The 25419-nt window shown below is 49.2% G+C and overlaps 1 protein-coding gene across 11 annotated transcripts in view; it reads right to left on the reverse strand.

The window, feature by feature from the left end:
- Tbl1x (transducin beta like 1 X-linked) overlaps positions 1-25419 on the reverse strand; it is a 184343-nt gene that overhangs the window by 28294 nt on the left and 130630 nt on the right. For 9 of the 11 annotated variants that reach the window (XM_058585529.1, XM_046464228.2, XM_046464231.2 and 6 more), the window contains 2 exons: positions 25029-25117; positions 17644-17751 (listed from right to left, as the gene is read on the reverse strand). In XM_058585529.1, the coding sequence (XP_058441512.1) occupies positions 17644-17701 (58 nt within the window). In that variant the 5' untranslated portion in view covers positions 17702-17751; positions 25029-25117. The remainder of the gene's footprint in view (positions 1-17643; positions 17752-25028; positions 25118-25419) is intronic. The other 2 variants (XM_058585533.1, XM_058585534.1) reach the window with 1 other exon arrangement.

Raw genomic sequence — 25419 nt, forward strand, 5'->3', positions numbered from 1 at the left:
CAATATAGCATACTGTACGGAAGGGGCTTCCATCTCATGACCACATGGGTGACTGGGAGCTACAGCTCCTTCTATACCTTGCTTGGGAAAAGAGCCAAATTCAAAATTTGAAGTAAGGTTTCCACTGAATTCCTATTGCCTGTGCACCACCGTGAAGCTGAAAAACTAAGCTGAAACATCTGTAAGTTGCCACCGACTATATCAAGAAGCAGAACACAGCACGGTGTGCCTCAGTGCCCTGGCTGGATGTGTCTGTTATAGAAATTCAACCTCAGGCTTCCACCGACTCCTGGTTTGAATTGCTCTTTGCCGTAGCTCGGTGCTGGTCTGTGCCCCAGCTGCAGTGCACATGAGGAGCTGTCCCTCAGCCCAAGAAGAGGGCAGCCGGTGCCTGGCTCAGAACGCTCACAGGCAGGTGGGGACCGACAACCACACACCAAACACCCCAGGGAAAGAGGCTGCTCAGGCCAGCGGGTGTGGCATCGAGCAATTCTCCGGAAGCTGGGGATTCTCCCTTTTCTATTTTTGCTTTGTTGACGCATTATAATTATGCCTAACCTGGGATCCGTCCATGTGCTTAACGGTTTGATCCGTCTCATTCCCCAGCACCTCAAACATGCCAGGCACGTGCTCTACCGCCGAGCTACACCAGCCCTTTCCCGATTTCTTCTCCTTGTCTCCAAACGCCAGCTGCTAATAAGCAAAATGCTTGAAAAATTCCAGACGTTTTCAGATAAGCTTTGGATGATGGTACTTGAAAGATGGATGTTAGAAAACACAAAGAAAACGGCTCTGCAGCGGAGGGCATGCGAGACTGGGGGACTGAGGATCAGGGACCTTCCACAGCCCTTTCTCGGGGACAGAGGGGTAGCACTGTACTGACAGATGCCTGTGGCAGGTGTTCTCACTCCTGCTTTCTTTGTAAAGTGACCTCTGTGGTTAGGAGCAAGCACTCCGAATTCCCCCGTTAGGAAGTTCTGCTCACTATGACAGCATCACTGGCCTGCAGGCCACAGACCTCCCTATGCCAGAGGAGGGGCCTCTCAGCCTTGCTTGGCCCTGGCCTCTTTCAGCCAGCCAGACGGGGTCAGCCATGGACCCTGTGGCCCTCTGCCTAGGCCCCTCTGCCTCGCCGACTCCACACAGAGGCTGCCGTTGCAATAACCCATCTGCCCACTAGGGGGGAATGTTCCTCCACGACGGAGACTGCGGTGTGTTCTCCTCCTTCCCTCTTTCCCACTCTCGCCTCAACCCACATCGCCTGGTTACACACAGAATCCGGAGCTTATGTTTATCTAATAAAGTAATATGGTGGTTGCTATTCATTTTAAAATCAGTCGCACAGAATCTTGCATCTCTCTTTACAACACCACCACTACCTAATTAGGTTGCTGTTCAGAATCCCTCTCCACTGCTCTGTTTAGATAGAGGCTGGGCCTCTAGGAGGCAGTAAGAACTAGATGAGGCCAGGAGTGGAGCCTGCAAGACTGAGTCCCGGTGGTTTACAAGAAGAGAAAGAATCCAAAGACAAGGGTGTGCTGCCCGTCTCCTGTGGCGAGGTGAGTGCGCCCCTCCTCCCTATGCTCCCACCATAGGTCCACGTCTCCTGCCTCCTGCCATGTGATGCTCTGCACCAACGAGGCCATTGACTGAAGGAGCCCCTCAACCTTGGACCACCACACCACAGTTAAAACGAAACTCTCAGGCTCAGAGGCAAAGCACTGGCCCAGCTTGCATAAGGCTCTGGGTTCCATCCCCCAGCACTGCTAAACATAAATATTGCTTTCTTCTTTATAAAGTAACCTCCCTCAGGTATTTCATTATAGCAAAACAGACTAGTACATTGGAGGACAAAACCGAAGTCCCTTTATGGTTGACTGACTTGACTCTCTCTCCACCTTCATTTCCTATGACCTCCCTACCCCAGCCCCAGGCCTTGCACAACCAATGACTGTATTATCCCAAGTTTTGGTCATTCAGGTTTCTGGAGAGGTGGAGACTACAAAAACTCCAATGGACAGAGGGAGCGGGGCCACAGTAGATTCTCGGCTTGACGCCCTGCTGCCTGTTCAGGTCGAGGTGGCTGCTCTCTCCTAAGACTTCGTGATTCTCGTGGTTCACAGGAGCCATCGCCCTGGCCGTCTTCCCTTCTGTGTCCCGACTAGCTGACGCGACTGAGCATTGCAGGTCACGGGCCATTTCTCATCCTCCTGGTTTCACAAAAAGGCCCAGGGAAGGACTGGGCACGCACTGGCCCCTGACAGGGCTGGTCTCGTACTGACCCTGCTGCAAAAACCTACAGGAATCCAGGGGGGCCTCCTGCAGCCACTCTCTGCTCTACTTACCTGTGTACACATCAGGTTCCCCAGAGCTTTTGAGGGATCTGATCCATAAGCAATGGAACGAACATTGGAGGGACAAACCCACGTCACTCAGCTTGTAGGGGTGGGGTCACAAGACAACACTCAGCCACCACAGACCAGCATGATCTGCGGCCTGCACCCGAAACCAGCATTAACTGCTATTTAGCGGGTGCCAAGGGGCTGGGTGAGGCCATCTTGGAAGACATGGCACCTCCAGATGCGTCTCTTCCAGGGCCAGCCCGTCCTCCACCACCAGCACCCCACCCTCCCCCAAATGGACTCCAAGGCTAATTAACACGTTCAGTGTGCCCTAGTGGGGACCTCTCCATCTGCACCCGTTAGCTCTCCCTCAGTGTTCGACACAGCTCTGCCGTCCAGTGAGTCATACAGAGTCCAAGATCAGAATGCAAGTGACAGACTGCACCCTAGCGTGGGCCATGGTGGAAGGTACCAAAGTAGTCACAAGGGAGGAGAACGAGGGCTTGGCAGCGTCATGATGGAAGGTTGTGTGAGGGCCATGGGTTGGTGACCTTGGTGCCAACCTCTAGGCCAGCCTGAAGCCAGCAGGCTCGCCACTTACAAGAGTGTCCCAGTGAGCCCACTCAGGGGTTCCCGACACACCTTGGCTGACATTGTTGGCCGTAGCGGAGGCTGCGTTCTGTGCACTGACGGGTGCCAAGCAGCACTACCCTTGAGCTCTCCCCTCTAGATGCCAGTAGCATCCCTCCTCCCAGCCTGCCAATCAAACATGTCTCCAGATGTGTCCAATCGACCCCACCCTGGTTGAGAACCAGTGAGCTGGTTTTGATGCCCTCAAAAGGGGATGCCTCACTACCAGCAGCTCTACTCAACCCCCCATTCCTGCTCGATTCTGGATTGCTGCCAGGGAACACCAAGCCACCACCTATGTGGCCATTCCCCAGAGACTCCAGATAACTCACAGTACTGCTAGAGAACAGCTGGGTGAGCAAAAATATCGCCAGGCAGAAAGCCGAGGTACAACTGAGATGATCCAAGAAAGGCCTAAAACAAGGGCCACATTTTAAAAAGAATGGCCAAGCCCTGTCTGTCTGGAACAAAAGGTCCTCCAGCCTCACAAGAGACGACGACTGCTATGTGAATCTGTCTCACCTACCTGGGCAAGAAGAATAGACTTAAAATACACCAAGAGCTTGTTTTGTTTCTTGTGATCGCCACACTGCTACAACACAGCCACGTCCACAACAAATGGCTTCCCAAACTGCTGGGAGTTAACACAGTGCACCATTACGCCCAAGCAATGCTGGCCCTTGGAAATAGCGCTTATTCAGCAGAACAGACGCTTAATACTCAGGCAGCCGTGGGGGTGGGCTTTGCATCTCTCGCCCTAATCAACACCGAGGGCACCCATGTGCGGCATTAAGAGCCGAGTTCTCATTAAGCAGTTAGCAGACTTACATACTTAGAATACTCAGACTCAAAGCCAATGGGCACAGGAGGTTTATTTCTAAACAGTCCGGGTGAAGGGTTGGCAAACTGAGGCCCATAGGGAGTCTGGCCCACTACCTGTGTTTTTAAATAAAGCTTTACTGGAACAAAGCCTCGTTCATGAGTTGCTAAATTGCCTATGGCTGATTTGAACCTTCCCTGGCAGAGTGCTAAAGAGTTGCGACAGACACCTCGCAGTCCACAAAGCTCAAGGGAAGCTGCTGGCCATCCTACCGCGCACACAGCAGCCTCCACCCCATGACCAAGAAGGATCTGGCCCCAAGTCTGAATAGTGCCAAGGTGGAGAAACCCCGTTTTCAGATCCCTCTTCCCCCCTGCCTAGTGTCCCTTCCTGATGGCAGCCTCTCTTGCCCTTCAACAGGAGTGGTCGCTGTCTTGTCCGAGCCCCATCAGCATGACTCCCTAGCCTTCTGTTTGCACGGTCACGTGGGGTGTTCCACCCGTTCAGGAGCATCTGAGGGCACGGAGCCCATTCACTGTCTGGGGCACACAGTACCCCCACCCCCACTCCAGCTGCAGCCGCTGGTGCTCAAGGTGTGTTGCTGAACTTGACGGACAGCCGAGAGAAACCAGAGCGCCTGGTGTCAATGAACGGTGGTGAGAATCCTTTAAAGGAAAAGGACAAGAATTAAAGATTTTGGCACAACAGAAAGAAAAGCGAATTCTGAAACCAAAGATAACTGTCATATAAAGGGTAGTTTCAAAACTGTGAAGAGGGATCTCCGTCACAAACTGTTCATGTTTAATAATAACTACAACAATAAAGATAATGACACCAAGGGCTTTCTAAAATCAATCAAAGAGCCTTGGCAAAAACCTATGATTGAAAAAACCCACATTGCAGATGAGGAAACCAAGTCACAGGGCAGGTAAGAGATCTCCGTGAGGTCCTGGAATTCCATGTCCTACAAGGTCCCCTTCAGTGCTAAAATTCTGCATCAAGAAAAATTACCTCCACATCCTGCTGAGACCTGAGGGGCTGCTGTTTAAGGCAGTGACTGAAACACAAAGAGCCACCTCCCGAGACAGGTAAGCAACTCTGGTCTGGCCCTGGGATTCACAGATACCCAACAGGCCCTGGCTGACACTTCTCCAACCCAGTGTGTCGAAGGGAATGGAGGACGATGATGGCGTCATCAAGAAACCCAGGTGGTGGACGGTCCTTTTGTTCCCACAAAAACTAACATCCCTATTCACAGCCCTGCGCTCTCCAAGGTCAACATTTCCTGGTCAAGGTTTCTCCTGTAGAACTGCAGCTGCCTGAAAGCCACCGGCTCCCCTGCCAGAGGTGAGTCAAGGTGGTGGTGGAAGGAGGTGCTGATAAAATCAAGAAGGGAGAGAGGCCAAGGGCGACCATGCAGGAGCAGGGCAGACCAATCCAGAGCACCCTCTCTCTTCGACTTGGCAACAGTCAACAGAAAGAGTAAGAGCTGGGTATCGCATCCTGCTCTCTGGGGCTTGCTTGCACTCTCTCTTTGAACAGTGATGGATTAGTTTCCCCAGAGAATTACATTTTCTGCCCAACAAGCAATTCTGAACTTATGTAAACTTGTTTTATCTGTGGTGAAAGGCACACAAATATGCTGAGAATTCTTTTTGATTTTGCTGTGGACATCACAGAGCATGTTCACATCACCTTTACAACCACGACATAAATGTTTAAAAAAAAAAAAAAAATCCTGCAAAACCCAATATGACTCCCAAACTAATTCTCCGAGAACAGAAGCGGGGAGAAATGTTCTTAGGGGCTGCAGATGGGTTCTAGATGACCTGCCCACCGTAACATGGAATTTAGCATAAAATGGAACTGCCTTGGCTGGCGTCCCAAAGAAAATACCAGAAGGATCTCGTTAAAAATCGGGTTTCGCTTATAACATCTGGCCAGACCCCAAGGCTGGCGGTTAAGTACAGTGTGGGCTCAGATGACTGCACACCATGTGGCCATGCCAACATCATTTTAATATCCTCTCAACACGGGAAACATGAGCCGCGCTCAGGTGATAAACTAAAGGTTGCCTCGGCCTCCCCAGCCATGATGGCCTTGGGGCGAGACGCCTGTGGGGGCCCTGGTGGGTGGGTGGACAAGGAGGTGCCTTCCCGTCAAGGGTCACAGAGTCTCAGCATAAGCAGTCGACCTCACTTCCCGGCTTCAGTTAGGGAACATGAGACTCAGCCAGTTTTTAATGAATAGCACCGTTAGAAGCCTCAACAGAAATTTAACAGAAAGTTATCCCAAGGTGGAAGAACTAACTTACATTATTATACAATCAGCACAATCCCTGTTCTCACACTGGGGAACTTCAGGTCTCTTGTCCGTGTGGATTGATTCATATGTATAATCCTCGTGGTCATAGAACACTGGAGTTCTGTTTTTTTTTTTTTTTTTTAATAAACCTGACACAATATGAACATTTTCATTTGTGGCTTATTGGTCTTGGTAGCCACCACGGAGAAGACACGTGACTCACTCCATCTCCGAGTAGAGTTTTCAAAACTGAACTACAGGCTTCTGAGGAGAGGTTCCAAGGTTCTGGATGGTGATGATCTCTGCTGCCAGTCTCATTTTCTAGAATCTTCTCCAACCTGTCACATTTTCTTTCCTTTCCCTGCTCTTAACCTCTTTCCCTCTCCTCTTCTTTCTAGGACTTAGTGAACTCAGGGGTGCTTTATCACTGAGCTACACCCCTAGCCCTTTCTGTTTTGAGAGGGGGTCTTGCTAAGTTGCCATCCCCCTGCCTCAGTCTCCTGAGCTGTTGGGATGACAGGCTTGTGCTTCTGCATCCAGCTGTTGCACACGTTTAATATCACACTTATCTGCCTCTGTGACAGTCAGCTCTTCAGATATCTGTGATCCTCCCTGGGCAGGGAGAAGAAATAAGATTTCTAGCTCTGTCTTCATCCTAGCAGGGAGGGCAGCGCCTCCACTTAACAACTTACCAAGAGACATTTGTAGAACTGGAAATTGTGATAAGTGCTGTATCCCTGAACACCAACAACTCTCAGCTGGGCACATGGGACACACCTGTATTCCAGCTACCAGGGAGGCTGAGGCAGGAGGATTTCAAGTGTGAGGCCTACCTTGGAAACTGTCAAAATAAAAATAAAAAGGGCTCAGACTGCAGCTCAGTGGCAGACAGACTGCATGGCAGGCACTCGGTCCCAGGTACCATGTCTAGTACCAAGGGGAAAACCCCGGAACCTCATACTCCCTGAGGGTACTCAAAGTGATTTTAAGTAGCACAGGGACAAATGTTTAAAATTTTACTTAACGTGTGCTATACCGACAGACATAGACGGAACTAACGTACCAGTACCTACCAGTATGCTTTAGAGGAGTGGTTCAGCTTAAGGAAACATATTAGAGAATGTTAATAAAATATGCAAACATGGCAAAAGTTCAGATGATCAGTGAAGAGCAGAGAGGCTGGGAAACGTACGTTCAGACAGTCGGGAGGACAGAGGTTTTCAGAGCAGGAGGAAGTCGAGAATGTGAGCGCACACCACTGGCTCATGGGAGGGCGAGTCTCAGGCAGAAGTGGCTCAATGACAGTCCACAGGACAAAATCTGGCCGTGACCTGTTTTTGTAAATAGTTTCATTGGGACACAGCTCTTGCCATGTGCTTCCATGATATCAGGGGCTTGTTTCTGCACCATGAAGACAGAGATGAACGGTTTGGACACAAGCTAAAATATGACTATCTAAGCCCTCGCCTCAGGGAGACCTGGACTGGGGGCAAAGCAGTCCTGGCGACCACACTTTCCGAAAAGCCCAACTTGTTTTATGGGGCCGGCATGATCCCAATTCCCAGCCTGGATGAGGAAACTTGAAAAGGAACATCCCGGCCCCGTTTTCCTCAGGAAGATGAGTGTGCACACACCAGAAGAGGTGTCGGCAAACCAAGTTCAGCCACATATTCAAAAAGGACAAACTGTCCCAGCCAAGCAGAGTGTATCCCAGGAGTGCAGGTTTAATATCAGAAAATACACTGATGACTTCACCGCATGAAAAAACATCAAGAGAGATCCTTCAGGAGGAGGAAGATCCTGCCAAGGGGTCCATGAAAAAATGCACCGCATCACTAAGCACCAGGGGAATAAGAAAAAGGAAAAAGAGGTGACATCACAAAACTTAGGCTCTTATCAGAAAGGCCTGATGGTTAAGGATGTGAGAAAAGGAAGCTTGGACAGAGGGCTGGTGGGAATGCAGACTGGCAGGGAGTCATGGAAACCGTACGTAAGTTCCCACGCAGTTTAAAAAATGAGTTACCGCACGACCCAGCAGTCCTGTTGGCGACATAGGAAAGACAGGGAGCCCACCTCCTGCGCTCACCGTGCTAGTACCATCATGACAGCCAAGGTATGGAGCGGACCTCCATCTAGGGAGGGGAGGAGGCGGAGGATGTGGCCTGTGCAGACAAGGCCACCCTGGTCCACCTTTTGACAGAGAAGGAACCCTGCCGTCTGCAACGTGGATAAACCGCAGGACGCTGTTACCTGCAACAAGCCAGGCGGAGGAAGACAGCAATCGCTCATGTGTGAGACCAAAACAGCAGACAGCAGGTGCCAGGGGCTGGGGTGAGGGCAGGGGAGACGCAGGTCAAAGCGTGCAAACCTCCAATTAGATAAGAGAAATAACTTCAAGAGACCCAGGGAACAGCATTGTTAAGAACAATGTACTGCATTTTGAAAATTGCTGTTCACGTGACCAAAAAATGCTAAGTACGCGAGGCAATGCACAGTTAATTAGCTCCAACAGCCGTTCTGCCCTGCATATATGCTTCAAAAACACTGTGCTGTATACTATCAACACATAAGTACACACAAATGTGGATCTGCAGATCCACATGGCCTGTTCTGAATCCTAGCCTTATGACCTCTGGGCACTCAGACCTCAGGACCTTGGCCCTCAGCTGTGGATGACACAGCGCTGTGTCTTCTTTCTTGGGGCTGGCAGGAATAAACGGCTTCTTCTGTCAGGTACCGAGTATCATGCCTGGCTGTATACAGCAAGTGCTCCGTAAGTGTGTGTTACTGGGACAACAGGGACAGAGGCAACCCTGACAGAGGTGGTGGAGGAGGGGGGGTGAGGGAACTGGGGACAGGCGGTGGGGCAGACACCATGCAATAGAAAGCCCTGAGCACCCTTGGATTTTCTACAGTAAGCAGCGCTGTAGGCTGCATGCTGGGTGCCCACCTTCCTTCCAACGCCAGCCTGGAAGGTGAGGTCGCTAAGGAGTGGAGCCTCTGAGGGGTGATGGGGACATGAGGGCAGACCTCTGGGGAACAGAATCGGGCCGTGTGGAAGACAGACAGTAGGGTGGGATGATATGGAGGAAAGCCCGAGAAAATGTCATCCAAAATGTCACTACGGTGGTCAGTGGAGAGACGGGAAAGGGCACCCAGACTGGGGGTCAGTGGAGAGATTGGGGATGGACACAGAATGGGAAGGTCAGGAGAGACATTAGGGATGGACACTCAGATCTGGAGATTCGGGGAGCGATTGGAGAAGGGCACCCAGAGCGGCTCCCTGACCACAGAGACGTGGGGGGAAAGAAAAGGACGGCACTCAGGGGACGGAGCGACGTTGATAAGAATGGCCACAGAGGCAGCAGCAAAGGTATGTGCAGAGGCTGCAGGGAAAGGGGACCAAGTGCAGGTGACGTGTTTGCTATTTGGTCTGAAAAGAGGAACAAAGGGAATTTGGTAGGAAATAAAATATGTATCAGTGAGGGACAGTTTGAAGGTCACATTCGCATTTCAGAGCAGGTTGGTCTTCAAGGTAACCGTGAACTTGGAAGAAGGCAGTGCTTGGTAAGCGCCCTTTCATGTTATCTAAAACAGGAAACCCGAGCCAGTTAGACTCTCCCAACGCACCCCCAACTTCTACAGCAGGAGGGACTATTCAAGTCTTCCACGTCTGAACCAGGGCTGTGTTAATGACTACGGGAAACAATTGGTTATGTGATAAATCAACCAATTCATAAAACGCTCACCTGGCCTTCATTCTAGTTGTTTCCCACTCGCTGATCAAACACCCAGCACAGCAATGACAAGTCTCAATCCACAAGATTCAGCTAGTTTTACTTGAAAAAAAAAAAAAATATTCTTTTTACGAACTTGGTGCAAATGAGGCGCTCTCTCTCCTGACACAGGTCAAAGAATTCATTCAGACAGACGAGGAGGGAGCAAAGACAGAAACCAATTAGAACAGTCAACTTAGAACAGACCAGCAGCACACAGGAACCAGGCGGCCGGGGGGTGACGAACATCTGGAAGGTACGAAGCACCAACTCTGCATTCTGCTCCCGAAGGTGGTTATAACCCAACCAAAAGACTGGTTGAGGAAAACGGTCTTCACCAATGAAGAGGAGGAGTTTGTGCGTAACTCGCAACAATGCCAGCAGGTTTCCCCCCGAGAAACCGGCATCCAGGACAGGTTCCACGTAAACTTTGGACCTGGGCAGCCGCCAGGCCAGGGCTCGGCGATCTGGCAAAGATGGTATTCTGCCAAGGGACATGAGACGGCTGCTGCTGGGGGTGTGCGGATTATTGATGCCACCAGGGCGATGCTTTCTTGCACATTTGCTCTCCCAAGACCCCACCACAAGGCACTGCCTACGCCCACGGGAGGCCACCAGAAGACAGGAGACCAGGTTTGCTTTCCACCCAGTGCAGGCTACCTTCACCCTGCAGGTCCGTGGCCCTTCTCTTGGGGTCTTACTCATTATTTGATGAAATGAATGTTTCCCTTTTATTATTGATGTCTCAAGCTAAGGCTACCAGGACTCTAAGGCCTGACCTTCCCAGTGTCCTAAGGAACCTTTTATGAGACAGGGACACACATTAGCAATGGAAATGAGCCGCTGCAGTCAAACAATATTTTTAGAGCCTCCGCTGAACAATAAGCCCTGAGCTTGTGTTTAGAGGAGGAGAGCCGAGCTGGTAAAATGACTTCCCAGATCCATGGGAACCTGCCACCGTGGGAGGCATTCACAGCCTAGGAAACCCCGGGGCCCGTGGGTAATTTGTCAGCTCCTAGGATTACAGTGGGCAAAGCCTCTTAATCACTTCTGGAGACGCAATCATTCGCAAGTATTACGAGAAACACCCTCTTCTTGGTTTCCTCACCCACTCACCAGGAGCCCGGTGGGGAAAGAGATTTCAGATTGAAAGTCTGCAACTTGCAATTATTTTATTACCTGCCAGGGAAGGCTGCTGGCAGACCCTCCCCCTCCCCAAGGGGAAAAACGCTCTGGAAAATTAATAAAGATAGGCACTGTGGTTCTCACTGGGGAAGTCAGTATCTGAGTGGTACTTCTGAGGGCAGGGCAGGGCAGGGAGGCCCAGGAAAAGACGAAGAAATGAGAATTCCATCCATCCTCCTTCAACAAAAACCAGGTGTTGGCGGTCACCGCAGTGGAGGGGAAAAGCATGCTGTTGGTACCCAGCAGGCCAAGGCCCGGGATGTGGCTCCACAGTCTACAAAGAAGAGAACAGTCCCCCAAGACAGAGAACAATCCACCACAAACTCACTAGTGTTGAGGCCGAGAAACCTGATGGGAAAGGGAGGCCGAAAACCTCTTATAAGTGCTTCGGCTGGTGCCCTCACCCCCAGGTCAAGACCCTCAAACCTGCCCACTTCAGGCTCCATGCAAACCAGGGGCTAGCCATAAGGGCCACACAAGAACATTTTGAGAGTCACTGAAAAGAACACAGCCCCATACCACACCCATCCTCAATCCTGACCCCCGGCAGACACCAATGTGGCATCCGCACAATCCCGAGACACGTGAGGAATGTTGTGTAAATGGAACTGTGCACAGTGGGATCTCCTGACACCAGTACTAGGAAGACTCATCCATCTTTCTGCCTGTGTCAATAAAGCTCATCCCTTTTCATGGCTGAATAGTACTCCAGAGTGTGGATGTGCCACAATTGGGTTAATCTATCACCCACCAAAGGGCGTGGCAACCTTTGTGGTGAGTGCTATTACAAGTAATATCATTTTCTGTTCTATGTTTAAGATACTCATAATGTCAGACATAGACAGATTGAGCTTACAAACACCTGTGCATACCATGCACTTAAAGAGTTCCTGTTAAACCCTTAATGCTCCTGTGGCATTGAGGTGAACCCTTTCTCCTCCTTTCTAGGCAAGTGTTCCAAACTCAAACAATCTGCACATTAACGTTCTTGCTATAAGACTTTTCCCCCCCAAAACAGAGTTAAAATACACAACACAAAATAAACCATTCTACCCATTTTCAAGTGGCATGGAAGACATTCACCCTGCTGTCCAACCATCGCCACCACCAAACGTATTCCTTCTGCAAAACTGAAAAACTCCTGTCCCCAAGCCCCTGGCAACCACCATTCTGCCTCTCCACAGGGGGGATTCGTCTACTCTGTGTACCTCTTATAAGGGAACCAATCAGCATTTACACTTTGCGACCAGTCGACTTCTCTGAGCACAACCTCCTCAAGATTCATCTGTTACACACCATGGGCCAGAATTTCCTTCTGGTGCCTTCTCCTGGGTCCTCACATGGAGCTCCCTGGGCCTGTTTCATAAGGACATGCGTCTCATTCATGGGCTGCACCTCGTGAACTCAGCACTGCCAGAACCCCACCTCCAACACCTGCACCTCTGGAGTTAGGATTTTAACATGAATTCGGGGCAGAACACAAATGCTGGGATCACAGCAACTACCTCTTAGGAACAAGGACGGTACATAATAGCAAACTCGTGAAGAAAAAAACTCATTCCATATATCTTGTCTCACATTTGGACATCAGCTCTTGAGGAACACGGCATGTGTCCAGGGTGTAGGCATTTGCTCTTAAAAACGAACAATAGCCGGTTCCAAATAATGTGAAGATGGTGACGTCAATGCAGGCGATAAAGACGCACAACGAATGGCCTCTTCGCTGAGAATCACGACAGATCCGAACACGCAGTCCAACACGGGTGCTGCGGTCAGTCCTACGGAGGGTCTTCAGATTATCACAGCGAAGAAGGTGGGTCAGCCTCGGAGTGACTTACCATATATATAAGAAATGAACTCCATTATCATGGTGGCCAACTCTTTCAGTATCCAAAATGTTTAAGTGACAGCTGTTGGAGCGTCTAAGTGGGCAACCTCTCTGCACTGGGCAAAGCCTCAGTGAAACTCCATTTCTCACTGGTTGATTTTCACTGGCGTTGTTACCAGAACCTTCACGGGGTCTATTCCCGAGTGCTCCTAGTGGTGTGCCGAACCCAGCCTGATGTTCTGGCTGATCCAAACAGCTGGGCCGGCTGCAGCAAACCCAGGCCTTGCACATGCTTGGCAAGCCCTCTACACTCAGCCACACCCCCGGCCCTTTTTATTTTGAGGCAGGGTCTCACTAGGTTGCAGAGGCTGACCTCAGGCTTGCAGTCCTCCTGCCTCAGCCTCCTGAGCAGCTGGGATTACAGGAGTGCGCCATCACGCCTGGCCAGTTTTTCTTTGGTGCGGAAAGTTCAACTGGTCACTGTGTGGAAGCTAGGACCCCGATTCAGAATCCAAAGAGGAAGTACCAGATGTCATCAATATGCTACAAATACAAGTGCTGGATAAAAGTCCTTTTACCTACTCTTCAGGGCGCCTCTCCTGTCCCTTCTATAAACCTCCGTGTTTAGAAAGCGTCTTGCTTCTGCCTTAGATGAAAAAACCACCCAGTGGCTTCTGATAAGGCTAAACCTACACCTACCACAGGACCCAGCAATCCCACTCCTAGGCACTTCCTCAAGGTAAACAAAAACCTCTGTCCACACAGAAAACCTTACATGCAAATGTTTCTAGTAGCTTCACTCTGCAATCACCGAAACCTAGAAAGAACTCAATGTTCCTCAACAGGGGATGGACAAGCAGACTGTCATACAGCCTTCAAAAGGGAATATTACTTAGTCATAAAGAATCCACACACGGCTGACACATGCAACCGCACAAACAAGCCTCAAGGGCCCTGCACTGAAGGAAGGAGACTATGACTACGTACCCTGCGACTCCATGCCCACAGCATTGCTACAGAAGCAGAACCTGACGGACAGAAAACGATGATGGCTGGCTGGGGCTGGCGTGGATGACTCAGGAACCTGGGAAAATTGGGGAAGAGCAACAGAATCTCTGTCTTGGTTGGTCTCGTGACCTATCTACGTTTTGCAAGATCTACAGACCTACACTCCAAAAAACGGTACACTGGGTACATGTCAACCATGGCTTAATTGTTCAGGAATTGAAAAGGGAGGAAGCCATTACCACCACCAAGGAGGGGTCAGGTCTGTCTTCCCCGAGGCCTTCAACCAAGAGCCACCAGTCAGTTCAATATGCTACTGTGGAAGATCCGGCTCCAAACTCCCAGGCCTTCTCTCCTCTGCAGAACGACCTGCTCCCCACGACATCATCTTCCGTCCACTGAGCACAGAGCTGGCCCTGTGTGCAGGACACAGCGGAAACCCTGGCTTTTCTCTTCCCCAGGATCAGCAAACCCAATCATCTGGCTGTGCTCAGAGCCTTGGCAAACCCCTTGCTTACGTGAAAACCGTCCTGGTGTCAACTGAGCCGAGAAGGCAGGCGTGACGCTCTTCACACCCCTGTCACCTGGCTGTCACCATCCTCCCTTTGCTCAAGGGTGCTTCCCACTTTCCTCCTCAGACTGCACCTTGTCCTTGAAGGACTCCCTTCAGACCTGCCTCCCTCACCCCTGCATCGAGGTCACCTGCTTACCCTGCAAGCAACGCCTTCCCGGCTCAATGAACTCCTCTGTGGCTGGGCCCACACAGCTCCGATCACCATTTATGTTGGTGCAAATTGCCTCACGTTAGGAACGTGGGTCAGGGAGAACACATTTCCTGTAGGATTTGGATGCTGGGAGGAAGCCCTGGAGGAAACACTTCAGATGTCCACAGGGCCTCCCTTGCTAAAATGTCCCTCTTTTCATACCAAGCTGGAAATGGACTTCCACTTTCAGAATCAAGCCAGAGAAGAAAAATTGCGATTCCCCCAGGATTGACACCAGCCCATGCACACGGACAGACACACACACACTCACAAGCCTTGCTCCCTGGCTTCTCTCTTCCCAGGACAGTCAAGAGAGCTCATGGCTAAGACACAGTGCCACCGTGGGCTTCACAAACAGCGCCCAGAGGCAGCGAGACCCTCACCGAGCAAGCCAGGGTGCCGTGACTTGAGCAAAACCAAGCGCAGCCTCTCTGGTACTGGAGCTGCTAGTTCAAATGCCGCTGCCATTTCACCTAAAGGTCTTGCTTCTTAACCCCGTTCCTCTTTCAGACTGCTGGGAATGTGCTGCGGGGAGGTGCTGCACATCAAGAACATGGACTGAGCGCTCTGGAGAGGCAAGGCCCTCTCGAAAAAAAAAGCAGCCTTCAATATCCTGCTTCCTTGCTGGGAAGTGTATGCTCCATGACATGGAATCCTCTCTTCCTTGCAGCCTAAATCATCCCAAATGACACCATGGATATTTGGGGAATGGGAAGGAAAGAGAAGATGGAGGAGAAGGGTGGTGGACAGAAATGGCACCTGGTTCATCCTGCAGATGGGCAGGACCTGAGCAGTTCAGTGGCTCTGGAGGAGCCGAGGACCACTTACTGGGAGGCAAGACTGATTCTTAACGCGTGTGGTGGTATTGAAGGCGAGCGTGCGCTCAGGTGTCTGAGGGGGAGCCGATCAAGGAAATGATTTTCTTCTCACAGGTGGGGGAGAAGGTGCTCTTCAAGTTGGTGGAGGATCATCAACTATGGGCTTAACTAAACCTTAGAATTTGAGATAAACAGACAACCAACCCAATAATGTCCACTTAAACACCAGCCATTTCTTCTCCCGCTTCTTCCTTGTGGTGCATTTAAAAAAAATTCCAGAATACACACAAGAATTCCATCAAAGCAATCTCTCCTTAAACACGGGCCACACCTACTGGAAAGTAACTTGGATGTTGGTGAATAATTAGGAAAAGAATTCAACAGACATTATACAGCAGTGACACTTGGGAAATTCTGGACACCCTGCTCTGTCCCAGTCTCGGTTCCCTTGCTGCCTGGTCATAGAAGCTTTATAAAAATAAACAGGAGAAGTGTAAACAAACACGACACGAGGAGGCCCGCCTTCCTGCAGGAGGGAGGGAGATCTCCGTGTTTACGGAAAGAGGGCGCGAAGCGCTCCTGCCCCGGACGTGGGGCCAACCACCAGCACAGCAGCTGCCCCCAGGTAACAGACTCTCTTTCCTGCCTGACATTCACAAACTCGGCTTGTTGTCACACACTCCCTGTCCCTACCATCAATATACCCTCGCACAGAGATATTTCTAGATGCAAAGTATCATGCAAGTACCACGAGGGAAGCAGGACACGGTACGTGGGGTTTCTCACCTGCAGGCAGCTCAGGGGGTCTGAGTTCTGTGATAGGAGAACACCTGTCCTCCAGGTGGACAACTCTTGCAAGTTCTGAGGTGTGAGAGTGTGGTCCCCACAGCTCAGGCAGTATACTTTGTTTCTATATCACTTTCTGATACCATGCTCTGGCAACAGCCGAGCCAAACGCTCAAATATGTACCAAGAACATGCATCACCATGAACAGTGCTAGCTGGGATTCCAAATAAAAAGTTCCAAGCTTGCATGAGAGAGGGATTTCATTTAAAACATGCTACATGTCCCACCAACTATCACTTTTGCCTGGGAGAACCACTTTTCTAGGGGAAACCGAGGCTCAAAAACCGACGCTACGTAATATGCTCAGGGTTTGAGCCATTTTCTTTGCATCGATGCCTGCCCATTTTCTCTTTCAGCCTGGGTCCAGGTGCCGATCAGCTGGTTCCTCCTTAAACCTAGCACAGACGGTTCCGGGCTGACAATGGTTCGACTTATCTTTGGACCTTGACAACAGCACACGCGCCTTACACATTCAGGAGAAACTGTGTTTCAGACTTTGCCCTGGGATCTTGAGTTCTTGCTGCACTTCTGATTCTCAGATGCGGCACCTCCGGGCAGCCCCAGGATCGGTAGGTACACATGCAATGTCTGAGCTAGGGGGGGCTTGCAGGCCAGGTACAGTCCATGCAGTTTCAGGTCAGGATGTTTTCTACTTTTGATGAGTTTATCAGGATGCGACCACCATATAATATAAGCAAACAGGTTACAGCATTCAGATTGGCTAGGCTAAGCTATGGTGTTCAGTAGCTTAGGCTATAGGTATGAAGTGCATTTTCAACTAAGGGTGCATTTGAGGGAGGTGACCACATTGTTAAGCAGAGGATCATGCTGTCATCTAGATCTAGGATGTCTCCAAAGGCCCACATACTAGGTAAGGTGGTGGAGTGTTGAAGAAGGGGGGGCCCCAGTGGGAGGAAGCTAGGTCTTTGGAGGGGCATCCCATCCTGAAGGACCCTGGGCCCTTCCTCTTTCGCTCCATAAGTCTCTGGTGTCAGATCTACAAGGTTCAAATCAACACCCCAGTGGGTCAATGTTCTCACCATAGTGGAGACCAGGGGCACAAACTGCTCCTGACCCACTCCATATTTATCACAAGTTCTCGAGGTTCACTTGGGTCTCATTTCACCTGAACAAAAACATCATGGGGATAGCATCGCATTCCAGCCTGGGAATGAGATGGCCCCAGGACCTTCTCTCCTCCCCACTAACTCTCTCACAAAGAGCACCGTTAGCCCTCCTTGTTACCCTTCCGCCAACGGCTGGGCATTCCACCCACGGCACATTGAAGGCGAATTTCCTCCCGACAGAGAACCAAACCCCTTACCTGATTCCTGGAGGTACCGATACACCAGAAAGTTCACCTCGTCACTCGTAATGCTCATCTTAGCCTCACCTCGCGGCGATGAGGTCTTTACAAAGCGGGAGCCACCCTCTGCGAGGAGAAATGAAGCGACAAGCCGTCAGTCAAAACTCTCATTCTTTTGGAGAGGACTGAAAACACCCCCCACGCTCTCATACACACGACGGCAGTTAACGTCTGATGTCAGGTTTTATGCAAACCAACCCAAGCTAAGCCCAAATGCTTCTATTCCAACAAGTGCTGGCGAAAATGGGGAGAAAAGGGAACCCTTGCACACTGGCTGGTACAGCCACGGCGGAAACCAGTACGGAAGTTCCTCAGAAATTAAAAAATATAATCAGTATTGGACATGTACCACCACCAGGAATGAAATCAGTATGTGAACGGGACACCCACACCCCTGTGTTTAGTGAAGCACTACTTCCGATAGCCAAAAGTCCAACAACCCAAATGTCCTTCCACTGGTGAGGGAAAATAAAATACTATTCAGCCGTTAACAATGGAACCCTGCCATTTGCTACAACATGGATTGAACTGAAGACCATCAGGTTGAATGAAAATAACCCAGGCACAGGGAGTCAAGTACCAACTGGTCTCACGGAGAGGCGCTATCTAAAAGTTGATTGCATGGGACTCGATAGCACAGCTGTGATGACCAGAGGCCAGGGACAGCAGGGTGGGAAGGGCTGATTAATGGGTATAATTTACACTGACAAGTTCTGAGGTGCCCATGCACAGCAGCGTGACTGCAGATAATAATGCAGTGTATGTTTCCAAAAGCTACAAGAAAGCATGTTGAAAGGTTTCACCATAAACAATGATAAATATTTGAGGAGACACAAGTTTAACCTGCTTTAAACATTACGCAGTAAACACATATACCAAAACATTCCATGGGCGAGGCATGGTGGTGCACGCCTGTACTCCCAGTGACTCAGGAGGCTGAGGCAGGAGGATCCCGAGTTCCAAGCCAGCCTCAGGAAAAGCGAGACCCTAAGCAACCCTGTGAAAGCCTGTCTCAAAATACAAAATAGGGTTGGGGATGTGGCTCAGTGGTCGAGTGCCCCTTAGTTCAATCCCTGGTACTCCACACCCCCCCCCCCCAAAAAAAAATTCATGGTACCCCATTAATATGGTTTGTTTTTATATATCAGTTGCAAAACAGATAAAAAGTGCTTATTGCCTTTGATTTCATTGGTGACATTTCTGTACTTGTGGACAGGGTGTAAAGAAAACTGTCAGTCAAAATACAAATGTGTCCCAATCTCTGCTTGATGTCTGGGGAGTTTACTCCGAAGACATCGCCTTAGGAAGCCAAGTTAGACTCTGTGAAATCAGAGTATATGCCCCGATAAAAAAGTGAAATATTATTTAAGGGGAAGAAATTAAAGAACAAAAACCATCTGACAGAACATGGGAGCTCCGTACAGACTCTGGCAAGAGCGTCACACTGCTGAGGAGGAATCGGTGCAGAGGCAAACCTGTTCCTTCAGAATTTTTACATCCTGCCAGGGTGCAGCCCTCTGGTTGGTGTATCATCAACTCCTAATGAGCAAACAACAGACAGGCAGGCGTCTCTCAGGCTTAGTAGGGCCTCAAGGATGAACGTGAGAAACAGCTTGCCACTACCCATCCCGACGCAAATGTATCACAGACGTCTCCATCAGCCTCTGGGGTGCCACGCATTCATCAGAGATGGTAAACGAGGAATTTTTCAAATTTCATTTGAAGACTATCATTAAAATATAGAAAGTAATCGTGTGTGACTGTCAGCTGATCTCTGCACCCTGCTGCAATATCACATGAGTTATTATGCAGACAAAAGCAAAACTTTTTTTTTTTTTTTTTTTTTTAACAGGTTGAACTTCTACAGAATTTCTGACCCTTTGCCCCAAATAAACAATAAAAGAAACAGAAATTACTGATCCACAGCATGAACTGAAGTGTGGCAATTCCTTGTTCCACAACTGGAGATTCTGTGGTTTAAGACCGCTTAACAGGTAGCGATGGAGACAGGAGTACAATTCTGTGCTTTCAGCCTCTCCCTGCCCTAAGAACTTCGGGACAGGGCAGAACCATGTCAGCGGGCCTACCAGTCAAACTGCAGTCAACCTGGAAGTCCCTGGAAGGTAACCGAGTTGGAAAGATAAACCAGCACCATGCAGGGGAGGGCAGATGTCACCCTGCCTGCAAGGGTCAGAGCAGTTGGGATGACCAACCTTGGAGAGCGTCTGGTCTCACTTTTCTGCAAGCTACAAACGAGGAGGAGACCGAGGCAGAGTCAGGATCTCACAGCAGAGAAACTGCATCCGTGGACTAACTCCGCATGCCTTGACCTGCATTCCCAGGTGCCAGTGACCCACTGGGTCTCTGGGGGTGACTATTCTACCTCCTCCAAGTCCGCCTTTTATAATTTCTACCCTTAGGGTCAGGAACACAGAACAACCCTGAGCAACCAATGGTTTAACCTGAAGGAGGAAACAGCAGGCTGAGGCCACAGGACATGCTCCTGGGCCTGCCTCGTGTCCCCTGACAAAAAGCACTTTTGCCGGTCAGCACTTTCTAACCCCCCCCCTGGCAAGGACCCCCTGGAATTGAGGTCCCAGGGTTGACATTCCTGACATGGCTCCATCATGTTTTCCACCCCCTATTTTAAGAGGGGCCATTGCTACCATGCTGCCTCCGCCAAAGGCCGATCCCATGTCAACCAAGAAGTGAATCCCCCAGCCCCCTCCTCACTTTTGATTTTCTTCATCAAAGATCCAGATTTTTGAGCTGAGGGTCAATGGGACAGTGGTTGGCTTTGGTTTGAGGTGTCAGAGATGGCAGATATTATAATGACTCCAAGTCCTCCTGTGAGCTTTATTTAAGTATCACCAATACTGCATATCGTTTTTAACAAACTCCTTTAAACATATAATTTCTACGCAGAGAATGAGATGACTTTGGGAACCAGCTCTTCCTATCACATGAGCACCTACTTACTCACGCTTGATGAAAAAGAAAAAAAATTCTGCCCCACTTTTTCTGTGACTAAGAAAAATGAGATCCAAGGAGATAGAAAAATTACTGGGCACCTACTATAGTTAAGCCATGGTAATTGGCAACACTAACCAAAAACCAACAAATTCCAAGATTCTGTCTCTGGCCAGGCACAGTGTCACACACCTCCAATCCCAGTGGCTTGGGAGGCTGAGGCAGGAGGATTGCAAGTTCAAAGCCAGGCTCAGCAACAGTTGAGGCGCTAAGCAACTCAGTGAGACCCTGTCTCTAAATAAAATACAACATAGGGCTGGGGATGTGGCTCAGTGGTCGAGCGCCCCCGAGTTCAATCCCCAGTACAAAAAAAAAAGATTTTGTCTGTGATATACAGCTCATTAAGCTTAATAAGGTGTCTGTACAAGTCATGTAAAGTTCCCCACTGTCCCCGAAGGTATCCTGAGGAAGTAAGTGGCAGTCTTCCAAGAAAGGAAGGTTCATAGAAGAGCTAAATTCTTGACTGATGGGGACAAGACCTCTGAATTTGCAAGAAGCAAGGTTAGACAGAGAAAAAGTTCAGGAGTTTTTTTTTTGTGTGTGTGCATACAGGGAAGGGTGTTTTATAAAAATACCCCCCCCCCTTTTTTTGGTGGTGGTGGTCCCAAGCTTTGAACCTGGAGCCTCACACATGCTAGGCAAGTGTTTCATCACTGAGCTGCACAGTCAGTCCTTTTCAAAATTTTGAGACAGGGTCTCACTAAGTTGCCCAGGCTGACCTCAAACTTGAGATCCTCCTGCCTCAACCTCCTCAGTTGCTGAGATTATAGGTGTATGCCACCACACCTGGCTGATCTCACTTTTAATGACAAGCCTCATGCCCCCCCCTTGTCTCGGGGCAAGAGGACCAACTTCTGTGATGGCATTCAGGGTGAAGCATCAAGCATGTTTGCAGAGAGGAGGCCACCTCCGTCTTCTCTGTCAAAGATGATTCTCTGTGGACAAGTGGCATGAAGCCACAGATGCCCGTGACAGTTGCAGTATGGACCAATTAGAGGTTCATCAGGCCGAGGGCTCCTACCTATTCCGAACTCACTGGCTCTGTCAGGGTATCGGCTAGAGATGAAGACCCAGAGCAGGACCCACCGCACGTTGGACCAGGGCAGCACACGTCGCGTCCCCACAGGTCCCCTCAGCCCTACCAGTTGACGAGGGACAGTCAGCCAGGCAAGGCCGTGCCTACATATTCCATCAAAGAGGCCTGCGCCCGGGCATCCTTCTAGAATGTGCAGCCGGAAACCCAAGCCTCTCTAACTCTGAAGCAGTTTCCGGAAAGGCTTCCAGCCCTGCACTTCTGAGAACTCGGGTGGATCTTTTCCAACCCCTCCCGGCGTCCAAACTAAAAGGGAGCTTTTGCACGGTTCACAGATCCTCCTCGCCCCAGAGAAGGGCGAAGGCCAGGGAGTTCTTAATTAGAGCAACCGTGTTTATTTTCTTGCCTGACCCAGTTTTTGATGAGAGACACCTTCAATTATGTTGATTTGAGGTCTTTGGAACTGTGATTACGCAAAAAGGGGGGAAAAGAACCCCTTCTACTTGCAGTTAAAGCCACAACACACTCTCTGTGCTGCTTCAACAACAGAAAGAAAGAAAAAAAAAAACTAGCACAGGCCAATGGCGTTTGTGGAGACGCCTCTCTCAAGACAAGTCATATGTGTCTCCTTCCCCTATGACCCTGCACATCTTTTCCTCCTATGTGTTGAAGCCAGTATGTAGCTCTTTACCCAAAGATGACGTGGTTAAATAAACTGTGGTAAAAACATGGGAACTACCACATAGCCATTAAAATGATTTTAAAAAGCAACATGTCACATGTACTCAATGCTTCATACTTAGCAAGCATAAAGTGCTAAATGTTTTCTAGGACCTGTCACAATTCTGACATAAATATGGCTATTTATGCCATATTTATTATGGCCATTTACAAGTTAGCAAAATAACGGCTTTGAGTGGACCATGCACAGGGCTAAATTTTGCACACACACACACACACGCTTCAAAATGTGCTTACAGTTATCTCTAGGGGTGGAATTGTGTCGGACTTAACCTGTGTGTGTGCACTCGCACTGTCTGTATTTTCTACAATGAACCTAAATTGTTTTTTATTTGTAGTAAATAAATAATTGAAACCTGTCGATATCTTTGTGTGAGACTCGGTGCAATATGAAACCACAGGGTTGGGAAAGCCCCCAACAAGTCGTCTGCTGGGAGAAGAACTCTGCTCTTTGGGGCATAACAACACCTCCCAAAGAGGCACTCACAAAGGGTCTTCTCTAGGCCTGGCTGCCCTTGGGGGTTAATGAATGGCTGGCTGAGACCTCATGCAAACCCCCGTGCACATTCGCAGCTGTTTAAGTGATAGGAAAGAGCTTGGAGGCCAGCCCAGAAGCACACCTTCTTCAAAACGCTCCGTCTAGTAAAGGCAAACCTGTTATAAAGCTCGTTTCCGGAGCCAGGTGACAGACATGGTGAACAGTGTATGTTCCCTTTAACATTCACCTCTCTACAGTTAGATGCAAGTTCTCATATTCGAGATTCCAAGCCAATGCCTCTCAAGCAGGTCTGCTCAGGGAACACTGACACTGAGAGCTACTGCTACCACACAAGAGTAGTTTGTCCTGTTTTTCTAATGACTCGGGTGTTTGCGGTAATATTTCCCATGTCCAGATCATTACAACTGATTTTCTAGCCAGAATCAGTTCGCAGAGAGAGAGAGAGAGGGGGGGGGGGGGACAGAGACTCCACATGATGTGCACCAGACCCTCGAATTTCAGGAACACACACGGGCTGGTTATGAAACCTCTACAAACACTGATCTTCCACCTAAATATATAGGATTCATCTGGGCCATAGAAAGTCTCTTTCCAGTGTTAGCATCGTAAGTGGGGTCATCTACCCGTGTCATCTGGCCTGCAGAGGCTGGTGGAAGGTGACAAGATCAGCCCTTTCTGTTTCCTGTCTTGCTATATGCTCCCTCTTGTGTGAACTTCATGAGGTCACAGAGCTAAGGGAGCCCTTGCAGGGTTGGCCCTGCACTGCCTAGACATTCACCCGCTAAAACTGCGAGCCATATAAACCCCTTTTCCCTCTAAGCAACCAGTCTCAGATATTTCCTTAGAGTAACACCAACAACCACACTAAGAACTAATAAAACTGATACCTGCTCTTAGTCTTTCCTGCATTTTCCCACATCTACATCAGAGAGCAATTATCTTGTCTTTTCCTGGTTTGAAATCCATCTTGACTGATAACGTAAACAGTGACACTTCGAAATGTGGACCTTCCTCATGAGCATACCAAGCACTTTAAAACTGACATCCAAGAAGACACTATCACCAGAGCATGCTACAGATGACTGACAGGCACGCGTTGGAACGGTGCAGTCAGAAGCCCTCACTTCCTAATGTGTTATTTGCAGATTATTCCCAGCCTTATGCAAGACCTACAGCTACTATAGTTCCCACTAAATGGAACAACACAGTCCCATTTCTGAGGATGATCACAGAGGGCCATCTACAAGTTGCCCACTATGGGAGAGTAGAAAAAATTCCAAGTCACTTACAAATGTCTTATAGTAGGAATCTGATCAATGCATATTTAATTTATTGAACTGACACTTATGTTTCCTAAGCACCACATTAATACCCAATCAAAACAGCACCTCTCCCTGGTACCCACAGGTGTCAAGATAACAACTTCACAGAACTTCTCTGGGTGTCAATTTTGATTGTGTGTGTGGCCTTCAAATCGACACCTGTACACATGTAACTGTTTTCTCTGCTACCTTGGAAAGCTTGGCATGTCACCAGATTTATACATAGTGACCTACATGATTTTCTAATAAGTTTCAAGGTTAACCAGCAAGTCAATTTGCAGATAGACACAAATCATATTAAGAAACTAATAAAGCATAGAATTAAGGTACAGGAGCCAAGTAAAATCTATACTCAAGTGCCCAATTATAATTAATGCTTCAGCTTAATTATAATTCATAATGTTGACAAGAGAGATTGATTTTCAATGGTGTCTCCCTCTCACGGCAAGACTCAGCAAAGTTTATGATAGTCGGTCCAGGATCCAAAATTCTTAGAAGGCATCACAAGGCTAATTCCTCATGCAGAATTGACCACATAGCTTATAAGCCTTTGATGATGTTCTTACTACCTTCAATTTCGGCAAAGAGGAATATCTGCAAGTTCTTTTTTTTTGAGGTGGGGGAGATCACTTTAAAACAAGGGTTCAGCTTTGGTGAAATGCTTCTCAAATGGATCTCGGACAGCAGGACTAGCACCCAGGGCACATGGGCTGCTTACCGTTATGGTGACGTCATGTGGAGACCTTTGGACCAGTGGGCTGCCCGGCATCCGATCATAAACTCCGCAGACCGTCTGCAGGCACAAGCCTGGGGAGAAACAAGATTGGAGAAGCAGACTTAAAGATCTCTGGGGGTGTGCTGGCTTGTCACCCCACCCCCAGGCCTTCAGGTTTGTCCTTCATGGTGTCTAAAGGTTGCTGCCTTAATCCCGAGCTCGGATGACAGGGTGCTGGATGCAAAGCAAAACAACCCAATAGAGAAATTAAAATAGCCAGTGAGGCATGTAAAAATGATGGCAGAAAAGAGCCTCAAGTTAGATAAAACCACTTTTAGCTCAGATATTGCTACTGCTGGTTATTTTATGGCAAATGACTGTCCACCAAACCATC

Source organism: Marmota monax, unplaced genomic scaffold (genome assembly GCF_021218885.2).
Source record: "Marmota monax isolate L192 unplaced genomic scaffold, Marmota_monax_Labrador192_F-V1.1 WCK01_AAM20220418_F8-fsc00260, whole genome shotgun sequence".
NCBI lineage: Eukaryota > Metazoa > Chordata > Mammalia > Rodentia > Sciuridae > Marmota > Marmota monax.